The sequence below is a fragment of the Rhipicephalus sanguineus genome, chromosome 3 (assembly GCF_013339695.2).
Source record: "Rhipicephalus sanguineus isolate Rsan-2018 chromosome 3, BIME_Rsan_1.4, whole genome shotgun sequence".
NCBI lineage: Eukaryota > Metazoa > Arthropoda > Arachnida > Ixodida > Ixodidae > Rhipicephalus > Rhipicephalus sanguineus.
Window position 1 is genome coordinate 129,581,556 of NC_051178.1, and position 27,085 is coordinate 129,608,640.

At 47.2% G+C, this 27,085-nt stretch overlaps 1 protein-coding gene across 1 annotated transcript; it reads right to left on the reverse strand.

The window, feature by feature from the left end:
- On the reverse strand, positions 1-27,085 carry LOC119385838 (lysosomal acid glucosylceramidase-like). Its single transcript, XM_037653213.1, has 10 exons — positions 27,062-27,085; positions 19,546-19,756; positions 18,500-18,667; positions 15,958-16,091; positions 15,045-15,217; positions 10,916-11,159; positions 6,670-6,894; positions 4,863-5,026; positions 4,228-4,365; positions 1-124 (listed from the first exon to the last, which is right to left on the reverse strand). Exons 1-10 carry the CDS (start codon positions 27,083-27,085, stop codon positions 1-3), a joined length of 1,605 nt encoding a protein of 534 aa, XP_037509141.1.

The following is a 27,085-nucleotide window of genomic DNA, read 5'->3' on the forward strand; positions in this document are numbered from 1 at the left end:
TTATGTCTCTCTCTCTCGCTCTGGTTTCCAGATGAACGTCGCTATGGAACGTTCTTTGATGATTTTCTGAAAGCTGACGCAGCTAACCTGGTCTTTGATCTTCAGCTTGACATGGCGGTCCCCTCTGAAAAGCGAGAACAGAAAAGTTAGAAAATACTGCCCCGTAATTCTGCCAATATATTATGGTGAGGCCCTGCCGAAGCAATGTAACGTAGCTGTGACTTCTCTGAGGTATTGGATTACCTCATGATCTTTGTTGCAACCTAGTTATATTGCAGGCGGCGGGTATTTCGTATTTCTCGTACGACAGCGACATTTCATATATAACTGTTGCATCCAATCATGACCTTCGGTCACCACGTCGCCACATTTGAAAGCTCACTGTTTCTGGCACCACAAATACCTCTTCACGCTGCATAGCCTCTTAAATAAATGCAAATAGTTCTATGAATTTTACAGCGAAAGCTATTATGAGATCAGAACCACAGCCGTTTTTGGCGCTGTCCGCCGCCGCCGCCTCCACAGAAGTAGTTGATTGTTTAGTGTGCATTGATATATTAGAGCTTGTTCTATGTCTATTGGTGTTTGGCAGCTATAGCACGGCTTGAAGTGAATGCACTCACGTTGACGCCTAGTGGCACATCCCCATCCCGACGACTAACGCCCATGATCCCAATTTAACCGCTGTTGTAGCTAAAGCTGTTAACATGTATACCTGGACACAGCATATCGCGAATCCCGCGCAAAGATGGTATCAAGAAGCACATAATAAAACACTGGTACTCGATATGCAGTCCTTCAAAGCGTCGTCAGTTGGGGAGAGCAAGGGCGAGGCGTGCGCTCCCGAGGCTTTTATCATGCATACACTACCACACTGCGCTTTAGAAACACTAGAGGCAGAGGTTCGTAGCTTGAGTCGTGAACGCGCGACGGCGTTCCATGTCCCGCTGGCCTCTGTCTCGCTCCCCCGAGGCACAACATTCACCCGTCGAAAACATCGCCTTTCTGCAGCGCTTATTGCGGCAGTTTGATTAGTCGGTGCTACGCACTCTATATCCCCTCTCTATCTCTCTTTCTCACGTTAACATATGTTATATATAGCGTGGTGGGAAAGTAGAATAATGAACGGGCGTCGCACAATGCGAATTAGATAACTTAGTGGGTCGTTTAAGGCTTTCAAACCATTACAAAGGGATCAGCCATAATTATTCATCGTCATCATCCACCGCATCAACAATGTGCACATAATGCCTTACAGATATGTAGCTCCTACCTCGCTCCTCCGTAGAATGACGAATAATGGCGTAGTGGGTACCTTGCAAGTGTACTTGTGTTAGGAGCCCCAAGACAGTTTACAACGGGGCTCTAGAAATGCCGCTCTTCTATGGACAGACTGATGGGCTGGTTGGTATTATATAACTCAGAACAGCAGCGCAAAGAATCGCACGGACGGCGACGGGTAAAGACGGGACATAGTGCAGTGTCCCATCTTTACCTGTCGCCGTCCGTGTGATTATTTGCGCTACTGTTCTGAGTTACGCTCTTCTAGCTTTCGCTGTGACTGTACTGCTGTTTCCGCGCAGCCCTGGCGTTTTCTACGTGCCCGTATTTGTCACAGCCTAAACATTCTAACACCCCAATCTGGAGCGAGACGTCCTGAAGGAGTATTTATGTAACTGTGTCACATTGAATTGCCTGTAATTCACTAAAACGCATTCCTGGGCCAGCTAGTACATGTTTCTTAGAAAAGGAAGGCAGGACAAAAAAAAAACGCGGACATGAAAGACAGGATAAATGCCATACTTCCAACTGAATTATTAAGGAAAAAATATATCAGTAAACTTCAGGCGCATGCATATTTACAATGATTAGTGCAAGCGGCAAAATAACCAAGAGCATTTTTTTTGTTATCGAGTGTTTCCTAAAAAACTGTTGCTGTAATTTATTCGCATGTAATTTATCGTCCCCTCTCAGCGGAAAATATTTTTTGCTGCACTTTTTTTAACATTGCGTTAGTTTGCCCTACGACATCTAGATGAGCGATATTTCTCCCTAATAGCCACTATATCGCTGTAGTGTGTACAAATAGGTAAACTAATAAATTATTCTTAATATGATTTTATGGCTGCGCAGGAGCATATGTGTAACCTATTCGCGATGCGCAGCGCCTATAGGGGCGCCACTGAAAGCCGCGTAGCGGCGGCCGTTGGAACCGCACGCGGGACGCGTAGCGAACGGCTCCTTTCACTGCAAGCATGACGGAAGTGCGCGCGCGCGATTTGCCGCTTGTGCGCGTCCCTGACAATTACTTTTGCGGCGATAGTGTGCGCAAAGGAGCCGCGCTTTATAATAGTGGACATGTGTCCGATGTAACAGCTGTGTGGGACGACACTGTCACTATACGCGCCAAGGTGTTTGCCACAGACAAGCGTCAACAAGCTTCCTTACGAAGTGGAGCTCATCGTAAGTACACCGCTTTCTTTACAACGTCCCGATCACTAATGCCTGCATGCGTTGACGCATGAACCAACGTTTTTTTCTCGACACAGTAGCTCCGTTTACGTGCCATGTGTTTATATAGTAGATTTTGAGGGAGCGCTGTCGCGCCGGCGCATGGATTTCACGGGTGCGGCCACGCGAAGGGTCAGCGTTGGTAAAACTTTGAAACCAGCACGATAAACTTGCGAAAAAATATCTCGGCAGCTTGCGCTAGTGGCGCGGGACTGAGTCACTGCGGAGCTGGTGGTCACCTAGCTTGTCATAGCAGCTTGGCTACGTATTTGCTGGGTGTCTTCAGAGAAGAACGTCGGTGCATGTCCGTCGACCCCCTGTAATTTCGCTGAAAAAAATATATTTTGTTGTCTTCACGAACACGTGTAGCTCTTCGACAGCAATTTGTTCGGGAACAAAATTTTCGTCAGAATGAGATGCATCCAGAGACTCTACGGCGATCTGTTTGAAGCGGTTGAAACAGTTCTGGCACAAAATGTCGGTTTCTCTGATGGATGAGGCTTCTTCTGGCGTGCGCCTTCAGGAGGAGTGGCGTCTTAGCCGCGCCAGACAGACAGATGGGGCAAAAGGGGCATATTTTGCGCCCCCCCCCCTCTTAGGCAAATAGGAAAGCCCCCACGCCCCGTGAGCACGCCTATGGCCCCACTCATAACACAGCTTGTGTAAAGCGAATGAGTATTAGTGGGATACATCAAGGGTGTTTTTTATTAGCATGAAGTCATGTTACGAGGCATGCAAATGGAGGTTGAATCGGTTGAATGTCCTGTCAAAAGCCTTCAGTGCGAACAGGTGCCATGTTTTACAGCCAATATGCATACAGTTGAGGCGAGCGCACAGCGAACATTCTGCACCGGTGATCGCATTCCAGTGCCATCATTAGGTAGAATGCAGCCCATTTCGTGCAGCACACGTGTGATTCCACGGCGCTTTTGTAAAGGAGCCGCCACCTGCCCCACATTCTCTGGCATAGCGCTTCGCGCCATTCGTTTTTCGAGAGCCTAGGCATCGTGTCTTATCAGTGATAACAACCTCATGTGCACTGTAGCGTCTACAATGCAGGCGAGGCGACCAAATGTAAACGTAGCGTTCGCTGAAGATGTAGCGACATAAATGGAGAAATAAAAACACGGTAATCGTTCTAACACTGCCTAAACAAAGCGCGATTGCTTACCTTTTGCGTCGGACAGCCGCAATCCACCGTCGCCGTCGCTCTCGCTCATGAAATAGCACCGGAAACGTGTAGAAGTGCGTTCCTGGCGAGTTTTTGTACGTGTTTGAGCAGCCGACAACGCAGCAGCTGTTTCTCGACATCACTGAAGCCCGAGAGAGTCGTTAAATCACGTTGAAAAACACAAACATCCGTGCACTCGCGTAGACGCTCGGTGAAACACTGTTTGCCGGGTCCCGCGAGCGCTTCCGAGCCATGGCGGCAGATGGCGTGGTCGGCGCTTTGCGCATCGCCTATAGTATGCATTCGGCTGTCCTGCTTACACTGTCCACCATGTGTTCACATGTATAGTTTGCGGGAGTTATGTCGCATCAAACAACCAAGCAGTGCTGACAACACCAGACGGTGAGTACTAACCAGCAGAATATAACTTCGATTCATTGGCTACAGCACACGCACGAGTTGCCGCACTTCGTGCAACGCGCTGGGCTATAGCCACAATTGCTAAGGTATGTCCGTTCCTTATGGTCGACAGCAGTTTTACTCACCTGTTCAGTACGACCACAACTACGGCTGAATCCGGTCTCAGGAAGGCGGTATGCTCCAGTTCTTTCCCAAAGATGTCTAGAATGTCGTTTTGTTCCATGCTCGAAAAAATCCTGATGCTGCCTCTTGGAATGAACTTGCTGCGGGAAATATAAAGCGCTAATGAGCCACATAGGGTCCTTAACGTGTACAGCAGAACCTTGTTCAATTGTTACTTTTTGCCAATATTACGCTGAAAACGTAGGTACTGATTAGTACCCATAAGGTTATGTTGCAGCACACACCAACGCCGCAACATGCGGGCGTTAAGGTTGGCGCACTCAGCCGGCGCCTTGGTGCCAAGACGAGAAAAATAAGGACGGGCGGCACGTACTCGAGGCGCAAGCCGGGTACCCAGAAGGTCGCGCGTTCGAATCACGTCCGGGTCACCACTTTCCTCAACCGCGGGGTCGAACCAAAGCGCCACAAGAGAACCGGCGTAGCAGGCTTCCAGTACCAAACGGCGCTTGCCGAACTCATGCCTCGAGCGCGCGCCGCCCATTCTTCTCGTCTCGTCTTTTGCAGCCGGCACCAAGGCGCCGGCTGAGAGAGCCGACGATTCGCTTTTAGATGCTTCAGAAACGGCGAGAAAACATACCTGAAGTGGCCCATAGCGTAATACATGGGCTGCTTGTAAAACTCTTCAGCAGTGGCGTTTACGATGATAGGCGAGTCAACGTAGTTTCCGACCCAGTTGGGTCCACCTTCCGTGTTCAAAACGAGGTTCCAGTCTGTCCAACCACCAACTCCGTGGTTGAGGTCCTGCATATGCAAGGAAGTCAGCGTAAACAGTTGCAATAAGGCCCAAATTGCATTCCACAACATTTGAGAATGGTTTCGCGGTACCTGTTCTCAAGTGCCAGCTCTGACCTGGCCTACCAGTAAGCGCTGATCGTCCAGGTTGAACTGGCGGCTAAGGTCAGTGGGGCCCTCGACTAAGGCTCCTCCCATTCAAATAACTTAAGGTTTTCTGTTCTGTTTTGGGAAAATATCGCTGAGCCAGCTTAGTATCATCAATTGCGTTATTATCTTATAACGTCGGAAAGCTTTCGAGCAGGTTGTTTGGCGCCAGCCTGAACTGGCTTATTGAACAGTAAGTAAAACAGTATTTAACCAGGGGGGGGGGGATCGGAGATCTCTGTTCGTTCCGCGTTCGTTCTGGCGGTGTTACGTCACAAAAGTGGGCGGTCCGCAGCTTTCTTCCGCCGAGAGGAAGAGGACAGCCAATCGTCAAGCGGTGAGCGGAGAGCTTTCCGGAAGTAGACGCGCATCGTTTGTCCTCGGCAAGGGGACCGTATATTCCAAAACGAAGTGTTTCTCGCCTTCTAATATATACAGTTGTTATACGAAAAGATATTGTTTTTCTTTTCAAGCTCAAACAGTTTCTGAAACAGCAATAGGTTTGAGCGCTGATATTTATTGGTGTTAGGTTTTCTAACGTGCTCGCTATGTGAAGTCGCGCACGCGAAAAAAAAAAGAGAAAAGTAGCGGTTGGCGCAGTTTTTCAAGATGTCGTCCCACCGGAATGTCTGGCTTGGCTCACGGGTGTCGAATCGTCAAAAGGAGCTTCTGCTGACTTTTATAAAAGAGCATCCACGATACCTACGCCGTCGTGCCCACTGGGGCCGTCGTTCACGAGTGAGGAACGGAACGACACGTGGCAGTAGCTGGTAGCGCTTTTGAACTAAGAAGTCCCTGCGCGTAAGACCACAGCCCAGTGGCAGGCCCGTTCATTTTGTTCGCACTGTTCGTTTCGAGAACAGAAAGCGACGCCGCACTCGCTCATGTCTTCAAACGCATCTTGCACCTCCAACCGCAAGAGAAGCACACGTCGCAAGCGCCATTTTCTCAAAATCAGCTGTTGCGGCAGCCGTAACCACCGCACCATGCCGTGCGAAGCCGTTTGTTCGCTCGAGAGAACGCGTGCGAACGGTCTCGCGCTCCGTTCGTTTGTAGCAGACGACATGCTCCTTATGACGCGGTATGACGTCACCAAAAAATAAAAGATCAAGCAAAAAGAAAAATGGCTACGCCCCTCAGAGACGTGGTTTTTTCCGGCTTCGGCCAATCGCGTACGCCGCCAGAATGGGTACAGAACGAACGGCGCAGAACAGAGATCTCCGAGCACCCCACTCGTTATGCCGCGATATGACGTCACCAAAAAAGAAAAGATCAAGCAAAAAAAAAAGAAATGGCGACACCCCCCGGCCTTGAGTGGCATCTCCCGCTTCAGCCAATCAGCGCGCTTGTTCTTCCCCAGGAGAACGAACAAGCGGAACGAACAGATCTCCGATCGCCCCCCAGCTGTGCAGACTACGGACGGCATGCACAAGGTGGGAAGTTACTTGTAGAGGCTATTTCATGTTCCGCTGAATCTAGCTTTTGTTCAGCAAGGACTCGCTCACCTCGATTATGTCACTGGCGTATCGTTCGGCGCGATCCCAGCTCCCAAGCTTGACTTTGTTCAAGGTCATAGTCTCGTACCCGGTGCAGGCTTCTGTGGCAAGGATGAACTTATCCGGGAAGTTCTCTCGCACATCGTCCAGGACAGACGGGCCGATGAACTTGTTTTTGTACCAGTGGACGCCAACTCCGTGCACGTACTTTGCCGCCTCATCATCGCTGAGGACCTATACATACAAAGGACCATCGATGACTTCCCTACCGACAAATTATTATACTCGAATGCGCTTGTGTCAGTGCTAAATTCAGACGGAAACTAATAACCAATAGCATATAGCAATTTCGACCGGATTCGCAACCTGAAAAGCAATCTTTGCAAGATATATTCCACATGCACCACGACGCTACAATTTCAATCCATATCTTGGATAATATATCCCTTATTTCACGACGTTACAATCAAGGAGCTTAAAATAAAATTTTCTGGAGTGGAGGAGGCGCCCCTCAGCTGAAGCCGCGTGCCGCCATCTTGCCATAGCCAGAAAGCGCGCCTTCTGCAACGAATGCTGCAGCGGCCGCATAGATGTTTTAGCTGTTCTCTGGCGTGGTGGCGTCCGGACGTTGTTGGATACATTGTGCGTTGCGTACGGCTGTATAAATCGAGCGAAAAGGTACTCTGGGATGAAGTTTCAGTTGTAAGCAGAACATTTCGAGCTCGATGAAAACTTCTCTATAAGCCGGAACATATGCTGACAGCCCGCAATATGTCGCTAATTTCACATCTTACGGTCATTCTTTTTTCCTAACCGGTTTCGTGAGGACTCAAATGTTCGAAGCACGTCGGGGCAGGCTGTTTGACGGGAAGTCAGGAAGCCAAAAGACGGCGATCGCATATGTTAGAGGCACTTTTTGCCAAATTGTTTCGACCGGACTAGGCTGCGACCTGGGAGTTGTGCGACTAGCTGTGCTTGACGCATTTGTAAAACACTTGCAAAACCCAGTGATACACATTATTGTGCTTGTTGATACCACTGGTGCGGAGCGCGAATAGGAAAATAACGCACCGCTTGCTATTCATTGAAATTATATAAATAGGCGAGATTTCGTTATCGGTTGCCCTGTTCGTGCTATAAAAGGGTAGCTCGCAACTATGAGGTTATGTAACGTCATTTGGGCAATATAAGGGGACCTGTTTTTTCTTACATTCGTGCATCTTTTTCCGTTATATTTGTATTTGCTTTATGCAGTGCAGCGAGTAAAACCAGCAGGTCTGAACTGTGCAGTGCTCTTTCCAGCTGCAAATAAAGCGACCTGACCGATCGCCCAGGGGTACTCCGGCCGTTAGATGCGTTCAATTGAAAAACGTTGTTGAAGATGTGACAGTTGCATCACTTATATGGCAGCATTACGAAGAAATGCTTCATCTTTTCCAAGAAGAGATAAAACAGCTCAAGATGAAAATTCTGCAGCATAAAAATTGCACACTAACCAAAAAGAGCGAGGCTCGATCCTCAAGCGATAATAAAGGAGATCAAGGATCAAAAGCTCATGTCTGAGTAGGGCAGGGCGATGTTCACTGCAGCCTTCCCCGATACATACAGCAACCCCTAGGGCACGAAAAGACAAGAAAGGCACGTATTCCATCCGAGCTGGGAGCGTTTGCGTTAACGCTGCACTTCTATTCTCCATCAGCTTACGAGTATGTACGCACGAAGTTTAATCGCGCACTGTCAGCAGAGCGCTCTATACGAGAACGGTGTACAGAATTCCATCAAAGGAAATGCTGGCTTCACAGATGAGTCACTGTCTCGAAAAAAACGCCAGGCCTGCGCTAAAACCGCAGCACAGTCACAGCGAAAGCTGGAAGAGCGGCGTTTCTAGAGCCCGTTAAGCTCTCTTGGGGCTACAATACAAGTACACTAGAAAGGTACCCACTACGCCATAAATCACAATTTTTGTGAAGTTTGGAAGCACCTACTAAGCCATTATTCGTCAATCTGCGGAGAAGCGAGGCACCAGCTACACGTCTGTAAGGCATTATGTGCACTTTGTTCACGCGACGACTGATGACGATGAAGAATTATGGCTCAGCCCTTTGTAATGGGTTGGAATCTTTAAACGGCCCACCAGTTATGTAATTTGCATTGGGTGACGCCCGGTCGCTATTTCCCTCTCCCGTCATGCTGTATAACATACGTTGACGTGGGAAAGAGACGGGTGGGGGGAGCGAAGAACTTTACTGAGACCCCGAGGAAATGGATCATACGCTTATGGGCTTCCTTGGCAACCAATACAAGTGCCCTTGCGAGGAACCCACTACGCTATAAATCATTGTAATTTTACTGAGACCCAGAGGAAGTGTATCATGCGCTTATGGGCTTCCTTGGCAACCAATACAAGTGCACTTGCGAGGAACCCACTACGCTATAAATAATTGTAATTTTGAGAAGTAGGCCAGCAGGCACTCTGCCATTTTTTGTCATTCTACGGAGAGCGTTGGTACCTGCTAAACCCATGTAAGGCATTATGCGCACTTTGTTGATGCTGTGCCTGATGATGAAGAATTATGGCAGGGTCCTTTGTAATGGGTTGGAAGCATTCAACAACCTGCTCGTTGCGCAATTCGCATTGTGTGACGCCTGGTTACAGAATTCGCGTTGTGCTACGCTTGGTGCTTATTTTACTCTTCTACCACGCTATATTGCGTATGCTAATGTGGTTCCTTCCCGACATGAAGCCTGTATAGGACCTTTTAGCAAAGCAGTTTCAAGCACCGGTATGGCTCAGAGGTTGAATACTGGGCTCCCACGCAGAGGACCCAGGTTCGAACCTCGTTCCATCCTGGAATTTTTTTCTTATTTAGTTTTTTTCTTATTTCGAGCGATACTGGTTACGGACACCGGCGGCGGCGGCGGCGGCGGCGGCGGCAGCGGCGGCGGCGGCGGCGGCGGCGGCGGCGGACAACTACGGCGCCAAAAACGGCCGCTGAAATGATCTCATAACAGCTTTCGCTGTAAAAGATAGCCCAGTGCCGCACATAAACTCTACTGTACTTTGATTGTTGATGACAAATGAGAAAACATGTTGAGATTGTGGGCGACTAAACGGTTAGATATGCGGACTTTGGGACTGGAATACATGATGACAGACTATGCTCGTTGGCTTAAACTTATGCCACTTGGGCGTTTTTAATTGATTCATTGACAGGGTAAGAGAGAGCGGCCGAGCCTACGAAATGTTATCGAAAAAGCTGTATCTATTGAAATAGTGTCGACTGCAAGCTGAATGCCCTTGAAGCACGTCCATGCAAAGCCAAAACTATTCATTTTGGAGATTTTGAGCTTGTCTTGAGAAAAGAGATGGCTTTCAAGCCTTGACGAATATATATCCTTCTCGATGAGCATATCGAGAGTGGTGCTTTGGACCCACATTTATATTCCGCTCAAAGAAAGTGGCCAAACTCCATATATGCATAAGACTCCGTCACATGACGAACGAAATAAACAGGAAAATGAATGCCGAGAAGTGAAGTCTGCTCTTAAGAGGATAATTATTAAAAAAAACAGTGATACAGGCCCTTCGGTGTGCATGCTTGCAAGGAAAACGCCAAAAGAAACAAAATAAAACTGACCGCATTCTTATCTGCGATTTCGCTTCTTATTCTTGACAACTTCTCCCTTAATGTTCGCCATTATAACCATTAAAAACCACGGCGGAAAGACGCAGTCAGCGCCAACGTTAGTCAGCGCGGCGGGCGCGCTTTGGCTCCCGTTTCTTTCCTATGGCAAGATGGCCGCCGCGCGCGCGGCGCGGCTTCACTGCGGCCCATTGGTAAGTATAGGCGACCTCCACTCCAGCAAGACACAATTGCTACCCGTTGGGAAGTTCCCGCTGCATCATGGAGCTATACTTTCGTAAAGCAGTAAGGTGGGCGAGTTGGTGTTCATTTATCTTAAAAGTTTCGCTAAGTAAACAGAATGACAGCACAGAACGAAAAAAAAAGAGAACTCTCGACGTCGTGTGTCCTTTATTTTTATTTTCGTTCTGTGCTGTGTTTCTGTTTACTTAGCGCAACTTTTAAGATGGAGTATACATGTGTATTAATAGAAGCGGCTGTGGCAAAGGCAGAAGGATAACTTTTTGCACTAAGCGCTTACAGAACTTGCCAGCAAATTTTCATTTTACATGTATTATTCATTTTTATCTATTTTTTACGGTTTTAGCGGGGTTGCATCATACGTTACTCACCACATTTGCCCAGAACGGAAGGAAGAGGCGATTGTCGTCAAAGATCATGACCTTCACTTTGCCCTCACCGTAGCCGGCTTCTTCCAGAGCCGGCCCGAGGTCGAGCTTGACGAAGTCCCTCTGACTCCACGGCGTAAAACCCAGTGTCTGCCACGGATAGAACGGAACGAAGCCCGACGTTGGCTCGTTCTGTGTCGTCATTCCCCATATGGGCACTCCCTGTTTCTCGTACTCCTCCACGAACCTGGAAGCGCGATCCAAGCTAAGCATCAAAAACCAATGCTCACTCTGGAACCAAATGCTTTTATTATAGTTTTTACAAAAAAAAAAAAAAACGCCAGGCCTGCGCTGAAACCGCAGCACAGTCACAGCGAAAGCAGAAAGAGCGGCGTTTCTAAAGCCCGCTGTAAGCTCTCTTGGGGCTACAATACAAGTACACTAGAAAGGTACCCACTACGCCATAAATCACAATATTTGTGAAGTTGGGAAGCACCTACTAAGCCATTATTCGTCATTCTGCGGAGAAGCGAGGCACCAGCTACACGTCTGTAAGGCATTATGTGCACTTTGTTGAAGCGACGACTGATGACAATGAAGAATTATGGCTCAGCTTTTGTAATGGGTTGGAAGCTTTAAACGGCACACCAGTTATGTAATTTGCATTGGGTGACGCCCGGTCGCTATTTCCCTCTCCCGTCATGCTGTATAGCATACGTTGACGTGGGAAGGAGACGGGGGGGGGGGGCGAAGAACTTTACTGAGACCCTCAGGAAATGCATCATGCGCTTATGGGCTTCCTTGGCAAACAATACAAGTGCACTTGCGAGGAACCCACTACGCTATAAATCATTGTAATATTACTGAGACCCCGAGGAAATGGATCATGCGCTTATGGGCTTCCTTGGAAACCAATACAAGTGCACTTGCGAGGAACCCACTACGCTATAAATTATTGTAATTTTTGAGAAGTAGGGCAGCAGGCACAGTGCCATTTTTCGTCATTCTACGGAGAGCCGTGGTACCTGCTAAACGCATGCAAGGCATTATGCGCACTTTGTTGGTGCTGTGCCTGATGACGATGAAGAATTATGACAGAGCCCTTTGTAATGGGTTGGAAGCAATCGACAACCTACTCGTTGCGCAATTCGCATTGTGGGACGCCTTGTTACAGAATTCGCATTGTGCGACGCTTGGTGCTTATTTTACTCTTCTACCACGCTGTATTGCATATGCTAATGTGGTTCCTTCCCGACATGAAGCCTGTATAGGACCTTTTTGCAAAGCAGTTTCAAGCACCGGCATGGCTCAGCACATCAAGAGCAGGAGGATGTATCAGAGTGGATTTCAGGAGTGGAACTATTGTTGCGCATGCCAAAGTTTTGATTGTAGTCAGCTCAGTGCTGACGGTTCATATTTTCACTTTGTAATTGTATAGCTCTACCCTTTTTTTGTGAGTATGTAAATAGTCTTGGTATGCAAGGCAATAAAGAAAAAAAAACGGCATGGCTCAGAGGTTAAATACTGGGCTCCCACGCAGAGGGCCCAGGTTCGAACCTCATTCCATCCCGGAATTTTTCTTATTTCGTTTTTTTTTTCTTATTTCGAGCGATACTGGTTACGGACACCGGCAGCGGCGGCCGCGGACAACTACGGCGCCAAAAACGGCCGGTGAAATGATCTCATAACAGCTTTTCCTTCGCGGCTGAGAGGCTCGCATGCACGCAAGAGTCTCCACCATCCCATTCCCCTCTCCTTGTTCTTTTCTTTCTTTCTTTTTTTGCCGGATCGTTCAATAAAGTTGTTCACTCACTCACTCACTCGCTGTAAAAAAAAAAAAAATCACGAGCCATTTCACCCTGTGAAGGTATGATCAGTGGCATTGTCGCACATCGTACAGAGGTGGCGCAGAATTTTGATGAAAGGTATTTAAAGCCACAGAACCTTCATGGAAGGTACAGAAAGTCATCTTTGAATTTACCGCATGCTATTGCTTTAGCAGGATGCGTTTCTTTGCCGCGACATGCGTCGTCTTGTCTGGCTCACCACATGCGCTTCGCGTTTCGTGAGCGATTTTGAGGAGCCATTTGAGCACCACGTGTCCTTTTGCCGCATTCTCGGCTTGGCGATATCTCAGTAGACCAGCGGAGGAGGGCTTGCCCAAATTCTGTAGCACGTATACCTGCGCTAGGGATTTTCTGTTCGCAGATTTACGAATGGCCCAGTTATATACAGCGTAAGTCCTCGCTGTATAACGGTGCGATTACCATAACTGAGTTCTGCCCTTCAGTCTAAACTTGAGATGAGTAAAGAGCCTGGATGCAATAACATCATCATTCGCAGGCAAACATGAAACAAATACTTGTATATGAAACTTCGATCGGATTTAGCGGCACATTGCGAATTTCCCCATGTGATTAAATACATTGTATAGTGTCGCTTGTTAAATATCTTTCACCTTACATAACCGCTTCGCTGCCTGCGTCCACGTTCATGGACCTGATTTCTTAAGCAAACTACAAAACCTCTAACTGTTCAGTGTCTTTGAAAACTCGCGCCTTCGTCACCCGAGCGTCCTTTTCCCATGCTCCAAAAGTGAGCAGCAGAAGTCAACCATTAAAGGCTGGTGTGTAAACAAAAGAAAATAGCGGCGGGCAAATGGCGCAGCGCGCGGTTCCTAAGGCCGGACTACCAAACGTTTTGCAACATTTTTTTGCATACAATGTACTGTGAAGAAAAGTTATGCGTAACATTTAAAAATACACGAAGCTTGAAAGTCAGAGTCCGCATTTATCGGCGGTGTTCTTGCCATGTTTTTACCGTTTGAAAAATAAAAATGTGTCGCATTGTTTTTTTTTCTTCCTTGCACCTGTGGAAACATGTGAAGTAAAATTTTGCAAACTGCATCTCTTTTTCTTGCCCGCATTTTTTTTCGGTAGTGAAGAAACTACATGTTTTGAGCTTCTTCTGTGGTTATTAAGGAAAGGAAAAAGGCACCTAATTTCTGTCTGCCTATAGGCGACACGGCGCAGTGCCTTGTAGGGGTGGGGGTAAGGAGGGAATAAAAGAAAAGTAGGAAAATAGAGAGAAAAGTGATAGGAGCACATCCATCCAACGAAGAGAAAAGAGGACAGGAAAGATGGGGAAACGGTCACGGGAGTTCAGGGACGGGTCCGCGAAACACAGCTAGAGGCACGGTGCACAACATCGGCGAAGCGGCGAAGGCCCCGTCGATGAGCGGCGCACGGCATAGCGGGCGAGGAGTCCGTCGCGGGGCGCCGATCAGCGAGAGGTACGAGGAGTAATCCAGGACATCGCGGTCGGCACGTCCGTCATTGTTGTTATTCAGAGCATCTCTCTCTCTCTCTCACTCTCTCTTTCTCTCTTGCAGCTTAGGTTATGCATATCGCAACTACATGTAAAAAGTCACAGTTTCACCGCAAGGGTGAAGCAATGAATGCGATAGCAACAAATTGTAGTGTTACACAAAGTGAGGCTGGCAGCTAACTGTTTTGTATCCGATCTCGCGTAACTGCAAAACGCTGGTTGAGAGGATACGGCCGCTCCAGGGAGAGATGCTCTCCGCATAGTCATTTCGCGTTGAGAGCGCAGCACGTAGACGGGTATACGAGCCGCCCGCTGTGATGGCTTTCGAGATAGCGCGCGCGCCAGCGATCGCGACCGCGCCCTTAGATTAAAAGTTCAAACTTGCTCCTCGCGCGACGCGACACTCCCCCCCCCCTCGCGTCTTTTAAGGCTCCTTAAAGAAGGCCGGGCGTTTCCTGTCTGCGTCGACGGCAGGCCTCCCCCGAGCCGGGTGATGTTATCGCATGCACCCTCCGAGCGATGAGCCGGCTTGTTTGAACTCTGCTTCGGCCGCGTTCATCTCCCCTGCTCGAGCGCTTTTACCCGCGGTAGAACATACAATGCGCGGGGGGATCTTATCAATTTGGAGTTCATACCGGAAGGACATGACGGCGACGGCGACGGCAAAAACCCGTCGAGACTGTCCATATAATTGCTATCGCAATAAAAGAGGGTTAGGGTATCAAGCTGTAAGTCTAAAAAATGACGGACAACCACACACAGAGAGTGGAAAAAAAAAAAGAAGAGTTCCAGGCACACGCTGTACCTGACATGATATTTTGCCCAAGTCTTGTAGTAAGGCCCTCCCGGTTGACCCTTGAGAAAACCGAGGCCTTCCAGCTCGCCGTTGGTCTTCATCCAGGCTGGACTACTCCAGGAACTGCCGAAGAACCACACGAAGTCACCCGAGAGAGACATGGCCTTCTTGATGTAAGGTATCTGTGAAACAACGGCGAAAAATTCGTGTTTTTTAAACGTGCGCGGTGCTGAGGTCGTTGGGGAGGAACCTTACACATGCACCCAGGAGAGTTCCAACAAGTACGCTGTATATCACTGCCCATCATAGTTTCAAAATAACAACTTTGAGCCTGTGACTGCGAACACGTTTATGGCAAAACATGCTTATAACGCCTTTGTATTGGAAACCATGGCACATTCAATTTGCGCAGCAATTCCTTACCGTTTCTTAGAAATGTATATATTTAGAATGCGCTGATGACTTTTGAGTCATCGAACAACTAGCCGTGGTAAGCTCATAAGCACACAAGAAACGATGAGCTGCTTTGTTCGACCACTGAAGAAAAAGCACGTCAGACTAGAGTTCCCTTATAAAAGGCATAGAAAAACGTGAACCGTCGAAGGGAAGGAACTAAAGAGATCACCAATGTTTTTTATATGCTCGCAAAGGCATGAATGTTTACCTCCCAGCGTGCAGCACCTGATGTTATCTTAGATGCCCCCTGACGTAAGAAAACTATGCTTAAAGGCAGGCTTTGGAAGAAAAGGCAATCTCTTGCATCTCACCTGAAAATCCTAAATCAGAGCTTCGGTCACTTTTACTCTCTACTTTTGGTAAGCGATCGGTTAAAGATAAGCAGTTGTTCCCAACTTTGTTAGTTATAGACAATAGAAATAATAAGGAATGTGGTTTGTTTGTTTAAACTAATTATTTGGTTTACCTTGAGATCGAAGTCTTCTGGGGCAAGGGTGAAGTTTTTGAGCTCAAAGTCATCGGGAGAGTCGTCGTACGTGTATTTGCGTACAGAGAAGTCTGTGCTGGCCAACGGGATTCTTCCCATGTTGTATTCGATTCCTGTAGGCGGCGCAGAAACGACAAACACGGAATATTAAGTAAAAAACAATATTTCATTTGAATTTATCACACAATGACGTGACAAGTATGTGGCAAGAAGGCAATAGTAATGAAGTAAGCAGGCGTCGCCTGCTTACGTTAAGTTATTGCCTGTTGACAAGTAAGTAGAGGCGGTAGCCTTCTCTAAGTATACTGATGCATGGATTTTTGTGGCGCAGGGCAGTTATCGCGAAGAAACGCCAGGACCTATCAGCAAAGAGTGCACAATGGCATTGATAAGCAAAATAAATGCGCAAGTCCAGCATACCCGCACTTCAATATGAACATCTTTATGGTTCAGAACGCAGGGATATAAATTTTCGGAATCATATCCGCCCCGCCTCAACCTTCGTTTTAACGCGACAGCGTTAAAGAGCTCGTTACGCAAAAATTGCGGTGCCGGCGTCGACGTCGTTAGTTGTGAGCGAAAAATCATCGTTGTCCGTGAGAAAAATATTTGAGATATCTGCAAATAAACAAAACTTCGGTTTGGGTGGGGAACGAATTCCCAGACCTGCTGCGTGGCAAGCAGGTGTTCTACCACAGAGCCACGCCATTGCTTGGAAATGCTTCCGAAAAAACCCCTATATGAATGCCATGTAATGCGCGGAACGTTGCGTGGCCCACCTATTACAAAGCACCGAGACATATTTAATCATCATCATCATAAGCAAAAGCATCAACAAAGTGAGCAGCTGCGTTGGTTCGCGTGTTGCCTTAGGGACACTTAGTGGGTACTTCGTTGATTCGCAAAAAGGAAGAATTGTGGCGTAGTGGGCACTTCGCAGCTGTACTTGCAGTAGGCATTCTAGGATAGTTTTAAACAGCCAATGTTACTCGCACAGACGTTCCTTACCTTGCGGCACGGTTGAGGTGTCCGCCGAGTGGCGAAGCGAAGTTATCGATTGAGAAGGCGATGTGAACGGGGCCCGATTACGCTATCGCGTTCTGCCTCTTGAAGCGAAGCTCAAGCGTCCTCCAACTTTTTGTTGTCTCAAGGCGATACACCACGAGGGTCACTCACCCTGAATGTTTTCCCGCGACCTATGACCATCTGAGATCGACACAGGTATTCTGTCTTTTTTTTTAGATCTTAAACACTGGCCCTAGTCTCTTAAAGGGGTCATGAACCACCCCTCGGGGTTCGTGAGAAAACACATCCTGCGAATAGCAATCTCTGCTATGAACATCTTAGCCAAATCTCGCAGTCGTGCACGGCAAGAAGAGCTAACAAGCGGAGCGCGAATTTGCCATTTTCTAAGGCGCCCTTTTTTTCATACAAAGGCTCGTCCTCACTCTCTTCGGAGCTGCCGGCGCCCGCTGCTCGACGTTAGACAGCGGGTGGCATGCTATTGGCCAATAAAATCGAGAGCGGCGTTTGTATCAAATGCGCTTCTTGCCACGGGGTGCCGTCGCGTGCATGCCGGCGCGGCGCTCCATAGCCTGCTAACATACACATGAGCCACACTCACAGGCGTGCGCAGGGTTCCCCATTAGGGGGGCAAAGGTTCCTCGCAGCGCCCCCCCCCCACACCCTACTAAGTCAATGTATGGGGCAGATTTTGCGCCCCCCCCCCTTCTTAGGTGACTAGAAGGGTCGATGTACGGGGCAGATTTTGCGCCCCCCTCTTAGGTGATTAGGGGGGGCGGCCGCCCCCCCCCCCCTGTGCGCACGCCTATGGCCACACTCGCACGCAGGAATCGCAACGGGAGCGAGCGATCACGTTACAACCGCGTTTCATCACGCACGCTCAAGGTCGTGGAGCACGCTGACGTAACTTCTTTCTCCCGTACCATCACTCCCTGTGTGCTTTCCACCGCGCTCGTCCGTGACGAGATAAGAGAAAGTTCTTAAAGCGCGCGACAAACCACTAAAGCTTCGCCCGTTCTTGACGGATTCGAGAAAATTTTGCGGCAATCGATACGTGAGGCAATAAACTACGGTATTGAGGTCATATTATAATTACCTGGAAAAGTGGCTCGTGACTCCTTTAAGCTGCTATGATGTTCTTCCTTTGAGTATGAGGTCGAAGTATAGTATAACTACTCCCTAGCACACGTGGCCTAAATTCGATGCAGTGAAATCTGAAAATTCACGCTTACCTATATTTGTGTAGGTGTTAAAAAGAAATGTACCATAAATCAGCGCGGTCGTATTGACGGCGGCGTCGCATGTAAACCCCAGAACAGCTCTAAAGGACGTTAAAACTTTACCATTAGCATTCATAGACCCTTTTAAATGGTGGATTTGAGGCGGAGAAGCTGGCTTGTATTTTGTGTGTTCTTGCTGCGATGAAGGACGCTTTAAATTCTAAATTGGACGCACGGTATACTTTATTTTTTTCTTAATGGCGGATAAAACAGCGTACCTTCTTTGGAATAGTAGGACTTGAGGATATAATCTCGCATGTTGGTCGGCAGAGAGTTCAGATTTATTCCGACGGAATCAGTGAAGGCACCTCCAAAACCGAGCACCCTCTGGTATGTCCTTGAGGAGTTGATCAAAAGGACTTCTGACTCCTCACCATCAGCAACGTCTGTCAAAGCGTGAAGGAAACACAATAAATCGCGTGATACCTTTTTCTTGCCTCAAACCTGCCTTCAGAGTGGTCGCACGATTATAGAGCATAGCTTGTTTCAATAACAATGCATGACATTATGTGGCGCGTTACCCGAAGGTCGCGGGATCGAATCCCGGCCGCGGCGGCTGCATTTTCGATGGAGCCGAAAATGTCTGAGGCCCGTGTACTTAGATTTAGGTGCACGTTAAAGAACCCAGGTGGTCGAAATTTCCGGAGCCCTCCACTACGGCGTCTCTCATAATCATATTGTGGTACCCCCCCCCCCTTTTTTTTTCCTCCTCCGCTTTTGACATATCACACTCCTTATATATATATATATATATATATATATATATTATATATATATATATATATATATATATATATATTATATATATATATATATATATATATATATATATTATATGGTGCTCAGGAGATGTTAGCGCTTTTGTATAACGCCGGCTACTCCTTTTCAGAGATAATCTCAATAGCCCTCTTCTACCCTCTCTTTATATTCCCCACTTCGTGCGCGTGCTTTCTCTCCCCCTCCTCCTGTTTTTAAGTTGGGTGAGAGCGATCAAGGGGTAAATAAACCTGCTGCTAAGGAAGGCAGTTGCTTCTTTGACGAAGAGAAGTAGCCAAAACGCAGGCTTCAGCGACGTTCGTTGTTGAACGAGTTCTTAACAGCCGTAAATATAGTGAAACGACTCTTCTAAAGGTGCGAGAAATGAGGCGGGAGCACAGGAGAAAAATATGCGATTCCGAAAAACCACTGGTGTGAAATTACAGCTGAATAGACTAGGTTTAAAAAAAGTAATTGTATGACTTTTTGGCTAGAACCTTGAGCTCACCTGTTGTTTCACCGAATGTTGTGGTGGTCTTCGCAAACCTTAGGCCGGCTTTGCTGCTCTCGAACACCACCGCTGCTCCACTCAGCAGACCGCCGATGTCACCGACGAAGTCGCATCGTTTCGGGCTGCAGACGCACACGAAGCTGCCCCAGCCGTAGTCTCTCGTCTGGCAGTCGTGTGCTACGGCTTTGGAGTTGAAAATGAAACCATTCTGAGTTAGCGTAATGATACACTTAAAGAAAGACTAGAAGACAGACAGAAATAGAAAGCAAGAGGCCTCCTAGTCTTTCTTTTAAAGTTTTGCGCTACAAGTCATGTCGTTCAGTAAGCATCAACTTGCCCAAGAAAAAAATTTTGCGGAATGATGAAGTTTCGCTCAAAGCAGATGCGCTTGAACTTGAATAACTTGAACTTGCTCCATTATTTGCTGGCATTACTAAACATAAACTCCTGTTATGAACTATTGTTTATCATGCGAAACAGTAAAAGGGTGCATCCCGTTTTTGTTTGTTTTGTTTGTTGCTACAGTGACTCAAACGTAGTCTAGCTCTAATGGCTTTCCGTCTTATTGCATTATACCAGCTTGTTTCTCACGAAAGCACAAAAGTGCCGAGGAGTTTCCTGTGTGTCTTTCTTTATTTGTTCCGGCGTAATAGTTTAGCAGAACTCTCAGCGAACGTCTTGCACATCCAGAAGCAATGGAATTGCATAGACATCAATGACGTCGGTAAGCACGCAATTTTCGTGTTGTAGAACCGGCAAGCATGGCGACACTGAAGAGATTAGCTCACATAAAAATAAGTTTATCGGCTGATGAGCCAAAAAAGACTTGCAGCACGTGTTTTACTACGGTATTGTTTATATGAATGTGACAAGTGAGGCACGGCTTCGGATTTCTGCCTTAATGTATTCAATTAAAGAGTAATAGTACGCTAAAAATGTGAATAAAATTGATTCGACAGACCTTCTCAAGTGGTCGAAGCTGAAAACTGGGATATCGTACTTGGAGGGAAAAAGTGAACCGGCGACCGCCGTGTGATATTCGCTCACCGAAGGAATGCAAATTGGCGAAAACAAATGGTTTTCTTTCGGACAGGGAAGGTTCACCGCACGTGTAAACGCTGTTGCATGGTGTCATACATATGCAGTGCTAAGAAATGCGATTCATCACCACCGCATTCACGTACACACTACCACATTCAAGTCGCCGGGTAAGTTTCCGGCTTTTTTTTAATGAATGCATATATGCTAGCTATAAAAACTGTTGCACAATAACTAGACTTTCGCGCTAAAAACCACGACACGCTACAGCCGCATTCATGTTTAGCCGGCGCTGTCAATCCGATGACATCAGTGTACAGTATATGCCGCGACATTTGATTTTCTATAACAAATTAACGTGTGAATGGTCACCGAATCTTATCACATTATTTTACGACGACCCACCTCTCTTATCACTCAGAAAGAAAAAAAAGTATCAGCACTTACCTGATATTACGGCCGCCAGTGCTGCTAAGGTGGTCAGTAAATCGACTGTCATAGTATATATACACGTAGCCCTATACACCCAGCTTACACGTAGTCCTATACGTCCACTAAACGTAGTCGCCTTATGAAGAGTGTGCTGCGAAACGCTGGCTTATCGCAGGGACAAGGTGGCCGCTTGGGCTGGTTGGTACTGCATTCTAAAAGGAAAAATCCTTTTTTTGTGCGCAAAACATTTGAGGAAACAAGTCAGATATAGGACAGAGTGCCCTGTCTTATCGCAGGGGTGTGTGTGCACGGACAATGAGATTAGACGAAAGACGCTCCGAGAAAGATCTTGACTAGTGTACCCTTAAGCAGCAAGCTTTTCTTTTTAAAGAAAAATGGATGTCCGTAGAAAGGGAAGGCGTGGAGGTGAACCAAGCATGCAAATTCGTGTTTACTATCCATTGTGCGAGGGGAGAGGTACTTAGAGCGTCCACCTTCAATACGGGAGGAACTTTTGATTCGCGGACACCCCCCCCCCCCCCCCCCCCATTTCCTCTAAAGGAGAAAGATGTATCCCCGCCTGGCACTAGGTGGTGTACACCCATGAGTCATCACTTATCACTGCGTGTGTGTTCGTTCCTGTTTTCGTCCCGCATTCATCGTGCACTTTAAAATCTTTTTATAACCATGAACCGACTAGCCCAACAACGTGCCTCCCTTTATCACTTATCTTCTGAGTCACGCTTCTCCTTTCAAGGTGCCTCTACGCTGTAACGTGGAACTCCGAATTGCCGCGAAGCCAGCTTGCCACCCATGAGTCATCACTGCGCTTGTGTGTGTGTGTGTGTGTGTGTGTGTGTGTGTGTGTGTGTGTGTGTGTGTGTGTGTGTGTGTGTGTGTGTGTGTGTGTGTGTGTGTGTGTGTGTGTGTGTGTGCGCGCGCGTGTGTGCGTGTGTGTGTGTGTGTGTGTGTGTGTGTGTGTGTGTGTGTGTGTGTGTGTGTGTGTGTGTGTGTGTGTGTGTGTGTGTGTGTGTGTGTGTGTGTGTGTGTGTGTGTGTGCGCGCGCGCGCGTGCTCGTTCCTGTTTTCGTCCCGCATTCATCGTGCACTTTAAAACCTTTTTATAACCATGAACCGCTACGTGCCTTCCTTTATCACTTTTCTTCTGAGTCACACTTCTCCTTTCAAGGTGACTCTACGCTGTAACGTGGAACTCCGAATTGCCGCGAAGCCAGCTTGTCAATCGCCTCGTTTCTGAGCTCTTTGCGTGAAAGGGATTCGAGTGACTAGCCAATGGGACACCGGCGGGTTGATCACCTGCTTCTGTAACGTCATCGCTGCCCCTTCTTGTGCAGCGGGGGAAGCACCTCTTCCTTACGGCCGTGCGCAGCTTGGCTTTTTTTTGCTTCTATTCATTTTGCCGGCAGAGTGTAGTATTATTGCGTGTCTGTCACCGCTGCATTTCGTACTATTACGTGTAGCCGTTTCCGTGTGAAGGATCCATGTAGTTAGCCGCGAATGGCGCGATGTTAAACCGGCATCGACCAAAGGTAGGAGGTGGTGGTAACTGATGCCTCTCAACAACAAGGCCGACAGCTGGGCTAGTTGGTATGGTTTTATTATGGCTAAAAGGGCGCAAATAAAACAGACGAAGGAAGAGACACAACTAGCGCTTACTTGCTTATTGTGTCTCTTTCTTCGTCTGTGTTGTTTGCGCTGCTTTAACCATAATGGCCTCTCAATAACTGACGCCTCTGCATGTAGCAATATACACGGCCCCTCGATCCCCGAAATCGCATCGTCTGGACAGAGAACTCAAAGAGGCCATGACACAACTACCTGCAGTCACTAATGCCCCCAAGGGTGCATTGCATTGTAAAGTTCGACTCCACCGTAACAGCGGTGTTTACCGACCGTAGTAGATAACAAAGCCTACACTCTTAGCAAACGACCGCTTAAAACAACGCATATAAGGCGGAAAGCAAGTCATATTTTCGACGCTTATAAATGGCTCTCTAAGCGGCCTACTTATACGACTCCTTTATGCGGCATCTGGCTAAGCGGCTTTTTCTTATGCGGCTCTTCCATATGCGAGGCCATCTCGTTGCCAGAAGGTCGTTTAAAAGCGACCGCTTAAAGTAACGCATACCGTCGATTTGGTTAAGCGGTATTTCAGGTCAAACCTTTTCTGCTTATATACGGCTCAATATGCGGTCAAATATATGTGGTACTTTTCGCAAATTTTTAGAAAAGAAATTCGAATATGCATTTACACATCACAAGAACACTGCACACAGAGTCATAAACCATGTATCAACACTCACACTCCACCACGGGGATTTGAACCCAGGCCAACCGCATGACAAGCAGACACTGTAACCACTACGCCACTGCACCACACGATCTGGGTGAACTTACGCGGCTTTATATATGCACTTCACGTTATCTTGGACGATTTTATGATCGGTTACAACGCCAGAATTTTGCATATGTGAGATGCATCGTTCGCGTATATATGCGCGTTTCCGAGTGCATTTCCATTTGCCGGCATCATACAGCAGCCAAACGTGCCCTGATGTGCAACCAGCCGCCAAAGAAAAGTTTTCTGCGATGTTTGACGCAGTACAGGCGGTGGAAGTCAGCTGATCTCATCTCCACTCGGCGAAGTACAGTCTCCCACGTCCTTCGCGAACATCGCGTTGATGTCGGTTCGTTTATACGGACAGTATTGTGTAGAGTTTCATCTCAGGGAATCGGATTAAAACACATGATCGCTTATTCGCGCAACAGATGGGTTTGGTGTAGTGCAGCGCGTACGGGCCGACGGACCAGCTTTCAGAACGGGCACGCTCATTTCTCTCCGAGATAAAGAAACGTCGTTGTTGAGTCGAAAGAACAACGAGCCTTCGCAGAAAAAGAATGCAGTCTCCCGAGCTCGATGCTGACGGCGCCGACGAGCGATGCCGTGGAATTGTCATGCTGGGGAGGACGGCGGGTCTGAGGTTGTTCGTTCTCGTGGTTCGTTCGTTGTCGACAGTTGGAAGTGATGCTCCCCTTGGCTTCCACAAACGATGAAACGTAGTGCATGACTGGCGCAGAAAGAGCACGCTTGAAATCGCTTGCATCACCCGTTATAACATACGTTTCCTGCCAAGCGTCGCATCAAAAGAAGCTAGCAATGCTTGAAATCTTATGGAGTCACAATATGATCCAGCTTTCAAGGATAAAACCATGCTATTTCTTCAAAAGTCAGAAGTGGCCTGAAGGATTCAGAAGGATCATGTGAACAATTATACTGAATAATGCAAATATTAACTTGAAACATTTTAATATTTAATGGGCGCTGTTAAATCTAAATAACAACCCCAAATTAAATATGCACTTGTTTTGCACCTTGAAGGTTCATCAACGTTAAGCTCTACAACATGTCTCAGTTGACCGCATATCAGCGCCGAAGAGCGATCTGGTGGAGGCCCTGTGTTGGGGAACATGGCAGGTTGAAGGTTGTTTTCGTATTCCACCCGTTGTCGACGAGTGAAAGTGATTCTTTCCTTGGCTACGAGATGTGATCGGAGCGACAAGGGCCAGTATTACTTCACTCCACGTCATCCATTCGAGTATGCTTTGAGCTTAACGACGCTTTAATGTATAAACTAGCAAAATGCTAAAAGTGGCTGAACTCGGGCAGTAATCTTGACTTCTAGGAATAAATATTCACCTGTCTTAAAAATGTGCAGTCAGTAGCATCCTGCTTGATTCGGATCATGGGACACGACATGTAAACGTATAATACTAAATAGTAGATATAGAGGAACAATTCTTATACTCAATAGGTGTCATAATTGCAAATAACAGCTGCAAATAAAAAGCACGCTTTCACACTAATAGCACACCCATAAATGTTGAGCTTTACGTGTCCCAGTCAACCTCCCTCATGTTCGATACCAGGGGCGTAGCCAGAAATTTTTTCGGGGTGGGGGGGGGGGTCAACCATGCTTTATGTATGTTTGTGCATGCGTTTGCATGTCTGTGTGTATATATACGCAAGCAAAATTGAAAATTTTCGGGGGGGGGGGGGAGGTTGAACCCCCCAACCGCCTCTCCCCCCCCCCCCTTGGTTACGCCCCTGTTCCATACCATGTAGCTTTACGTGCACCTTTATTTAAATAACAGCTGTCATCCAACATCCTTAGCTTTGGCTAGTACAGCAGCTAATACAAACTGTGCTTGAGAATTCAAGATTTATTGCCACTACCTACACTAGCTATACACAAAAACATCCTGTAGTAGTTCAAGCGCAAGTGTTGCAGCTTTTTTTTCAGAATTAGCAGCTTATATAGCGCTCACATAACCATGTAGACATACACGTCTAAATGTGCAACTATTATTCTTTTTTACGAAGAACTGCGTGAAATAAACCGGCACAAGGAGACGCACGGACAAGCGTCTTCCTTGTGCCAGTTTATTTCGCGCAGTTCTTTGTAGTCATGAATTACCAAGTTGCCCAGCGATCTATTATTCGATATTATCCTTTACATGCAGCCCACTTCCATGGCAGTTACCACGGCACACCATCTGTCAGACATCGTGCCACATGAAGGGTATTCGCATATAGTACTAGATTTGTCCTTCACTAAATGTTGAGACCTGAAATGTATTTGTTTTTTTTTCTGGCATCATTTCAAAACATGACCTTTCACTTGCAGTGTTGAGACATATCTTTGCAGTAAGTTAGGCATTGTGTCCAAATCCATCACTGTGCCAGCATGGCACTTAATTATGTATGCATGGGTCCCTTATTTCCATTCTGTGCTCCAAGCCCTTCCCTTCACGTATTACTGTAGAACTGTGGCATTTAGGTGTTTAGGTGTTTCATCTGGCAACGCTAATTGTTGTTAAATTTTGAGCCATTTCTTCGAGCACCCATGTCAGTATTTAGTGCATTAAGTATATGAAGGAACATGTTATGCTGCTGTGCAGCTGCACACTGAGCAGAACAATGAGATGCAGAGCCATGAGAGAAAATATAGAGAACATTGTCACGGTACAACGCAAACACAAGACAGTGAAAATTTCTACAAGAGTAAGACAGCTTGTTGACACAAAAATGGCGGGCACAAACATGTCTAACAAGACTGAAACTTGGGCTAGTTGGTTATCCTTCATGATGAACCAGCAGCACAACCACACACGGACAGAGGAAAGGTACACGAAACACAGCACTCTGTTGTGTGCCTTCTTCCCTATGTTCGTGTGTGGTTGCACTCCCGGTTCATCATGAAGGACAAACATGATGTCTTCGACAAAAACCCAAAGTCCCACTAGACATTGATGTTCATTGATGCCCCCATTGTCTTTCTCACCTGCAAAGCACACACGTCAATACATATACAATAGGATGCATTGTAAGGGTTTTTCACCTATATGCTCTGTTGTTGGAGTAATAGGGCATTGTGTGAACAAAGTAATGAATGTAAGAATAACATCACCCTAATATATATGCCATATTCCTTATTGCTCAATTCCCAACCTCCACGTGTTCCACTAAAGGATCTCGGCAGTAGTTTCTCTGAAATGGTTTTGAAAGCTGCTATTGGATCAGGTTAAGCTAACTGAATCTCATGAGCGTATCCTTTCAAAACAAATGAGGGGGCGGTCCACTTGTTATTTTCTAGCAAGCTACCTTAGCAATTTGGCCTTGAACGTGCGCACTTTCCTTGCAGTTGTGTCCCAAACAGCAGTCAGTGGCCTATCGGTTATCAGTAAAAATTTTAAGAAGAAGAAGCCGACCAGTGCGGACGTGGAAACATCGGCTTCCGCTATCTTCAATGACTGTGCGAGGTTTTTTCACCTCAACCCACCGTCAATTTCACGCCAACGAACGCAGCAGGTTACACGGATTCCGTGGACACCGGATTTATTTCGGTGGGTAGGCTCTTTCTCCATATTTTGCCTTCCGAAGTGCCAACCACGCCGCAGCCTCGCTAACCTTAACGGGTTAAGCCTAGCTCCGGCGATCCAAGGCGGGTAGGCCTAGGCCTAACCCGCAAGTTTCCCCCGTTCACCAT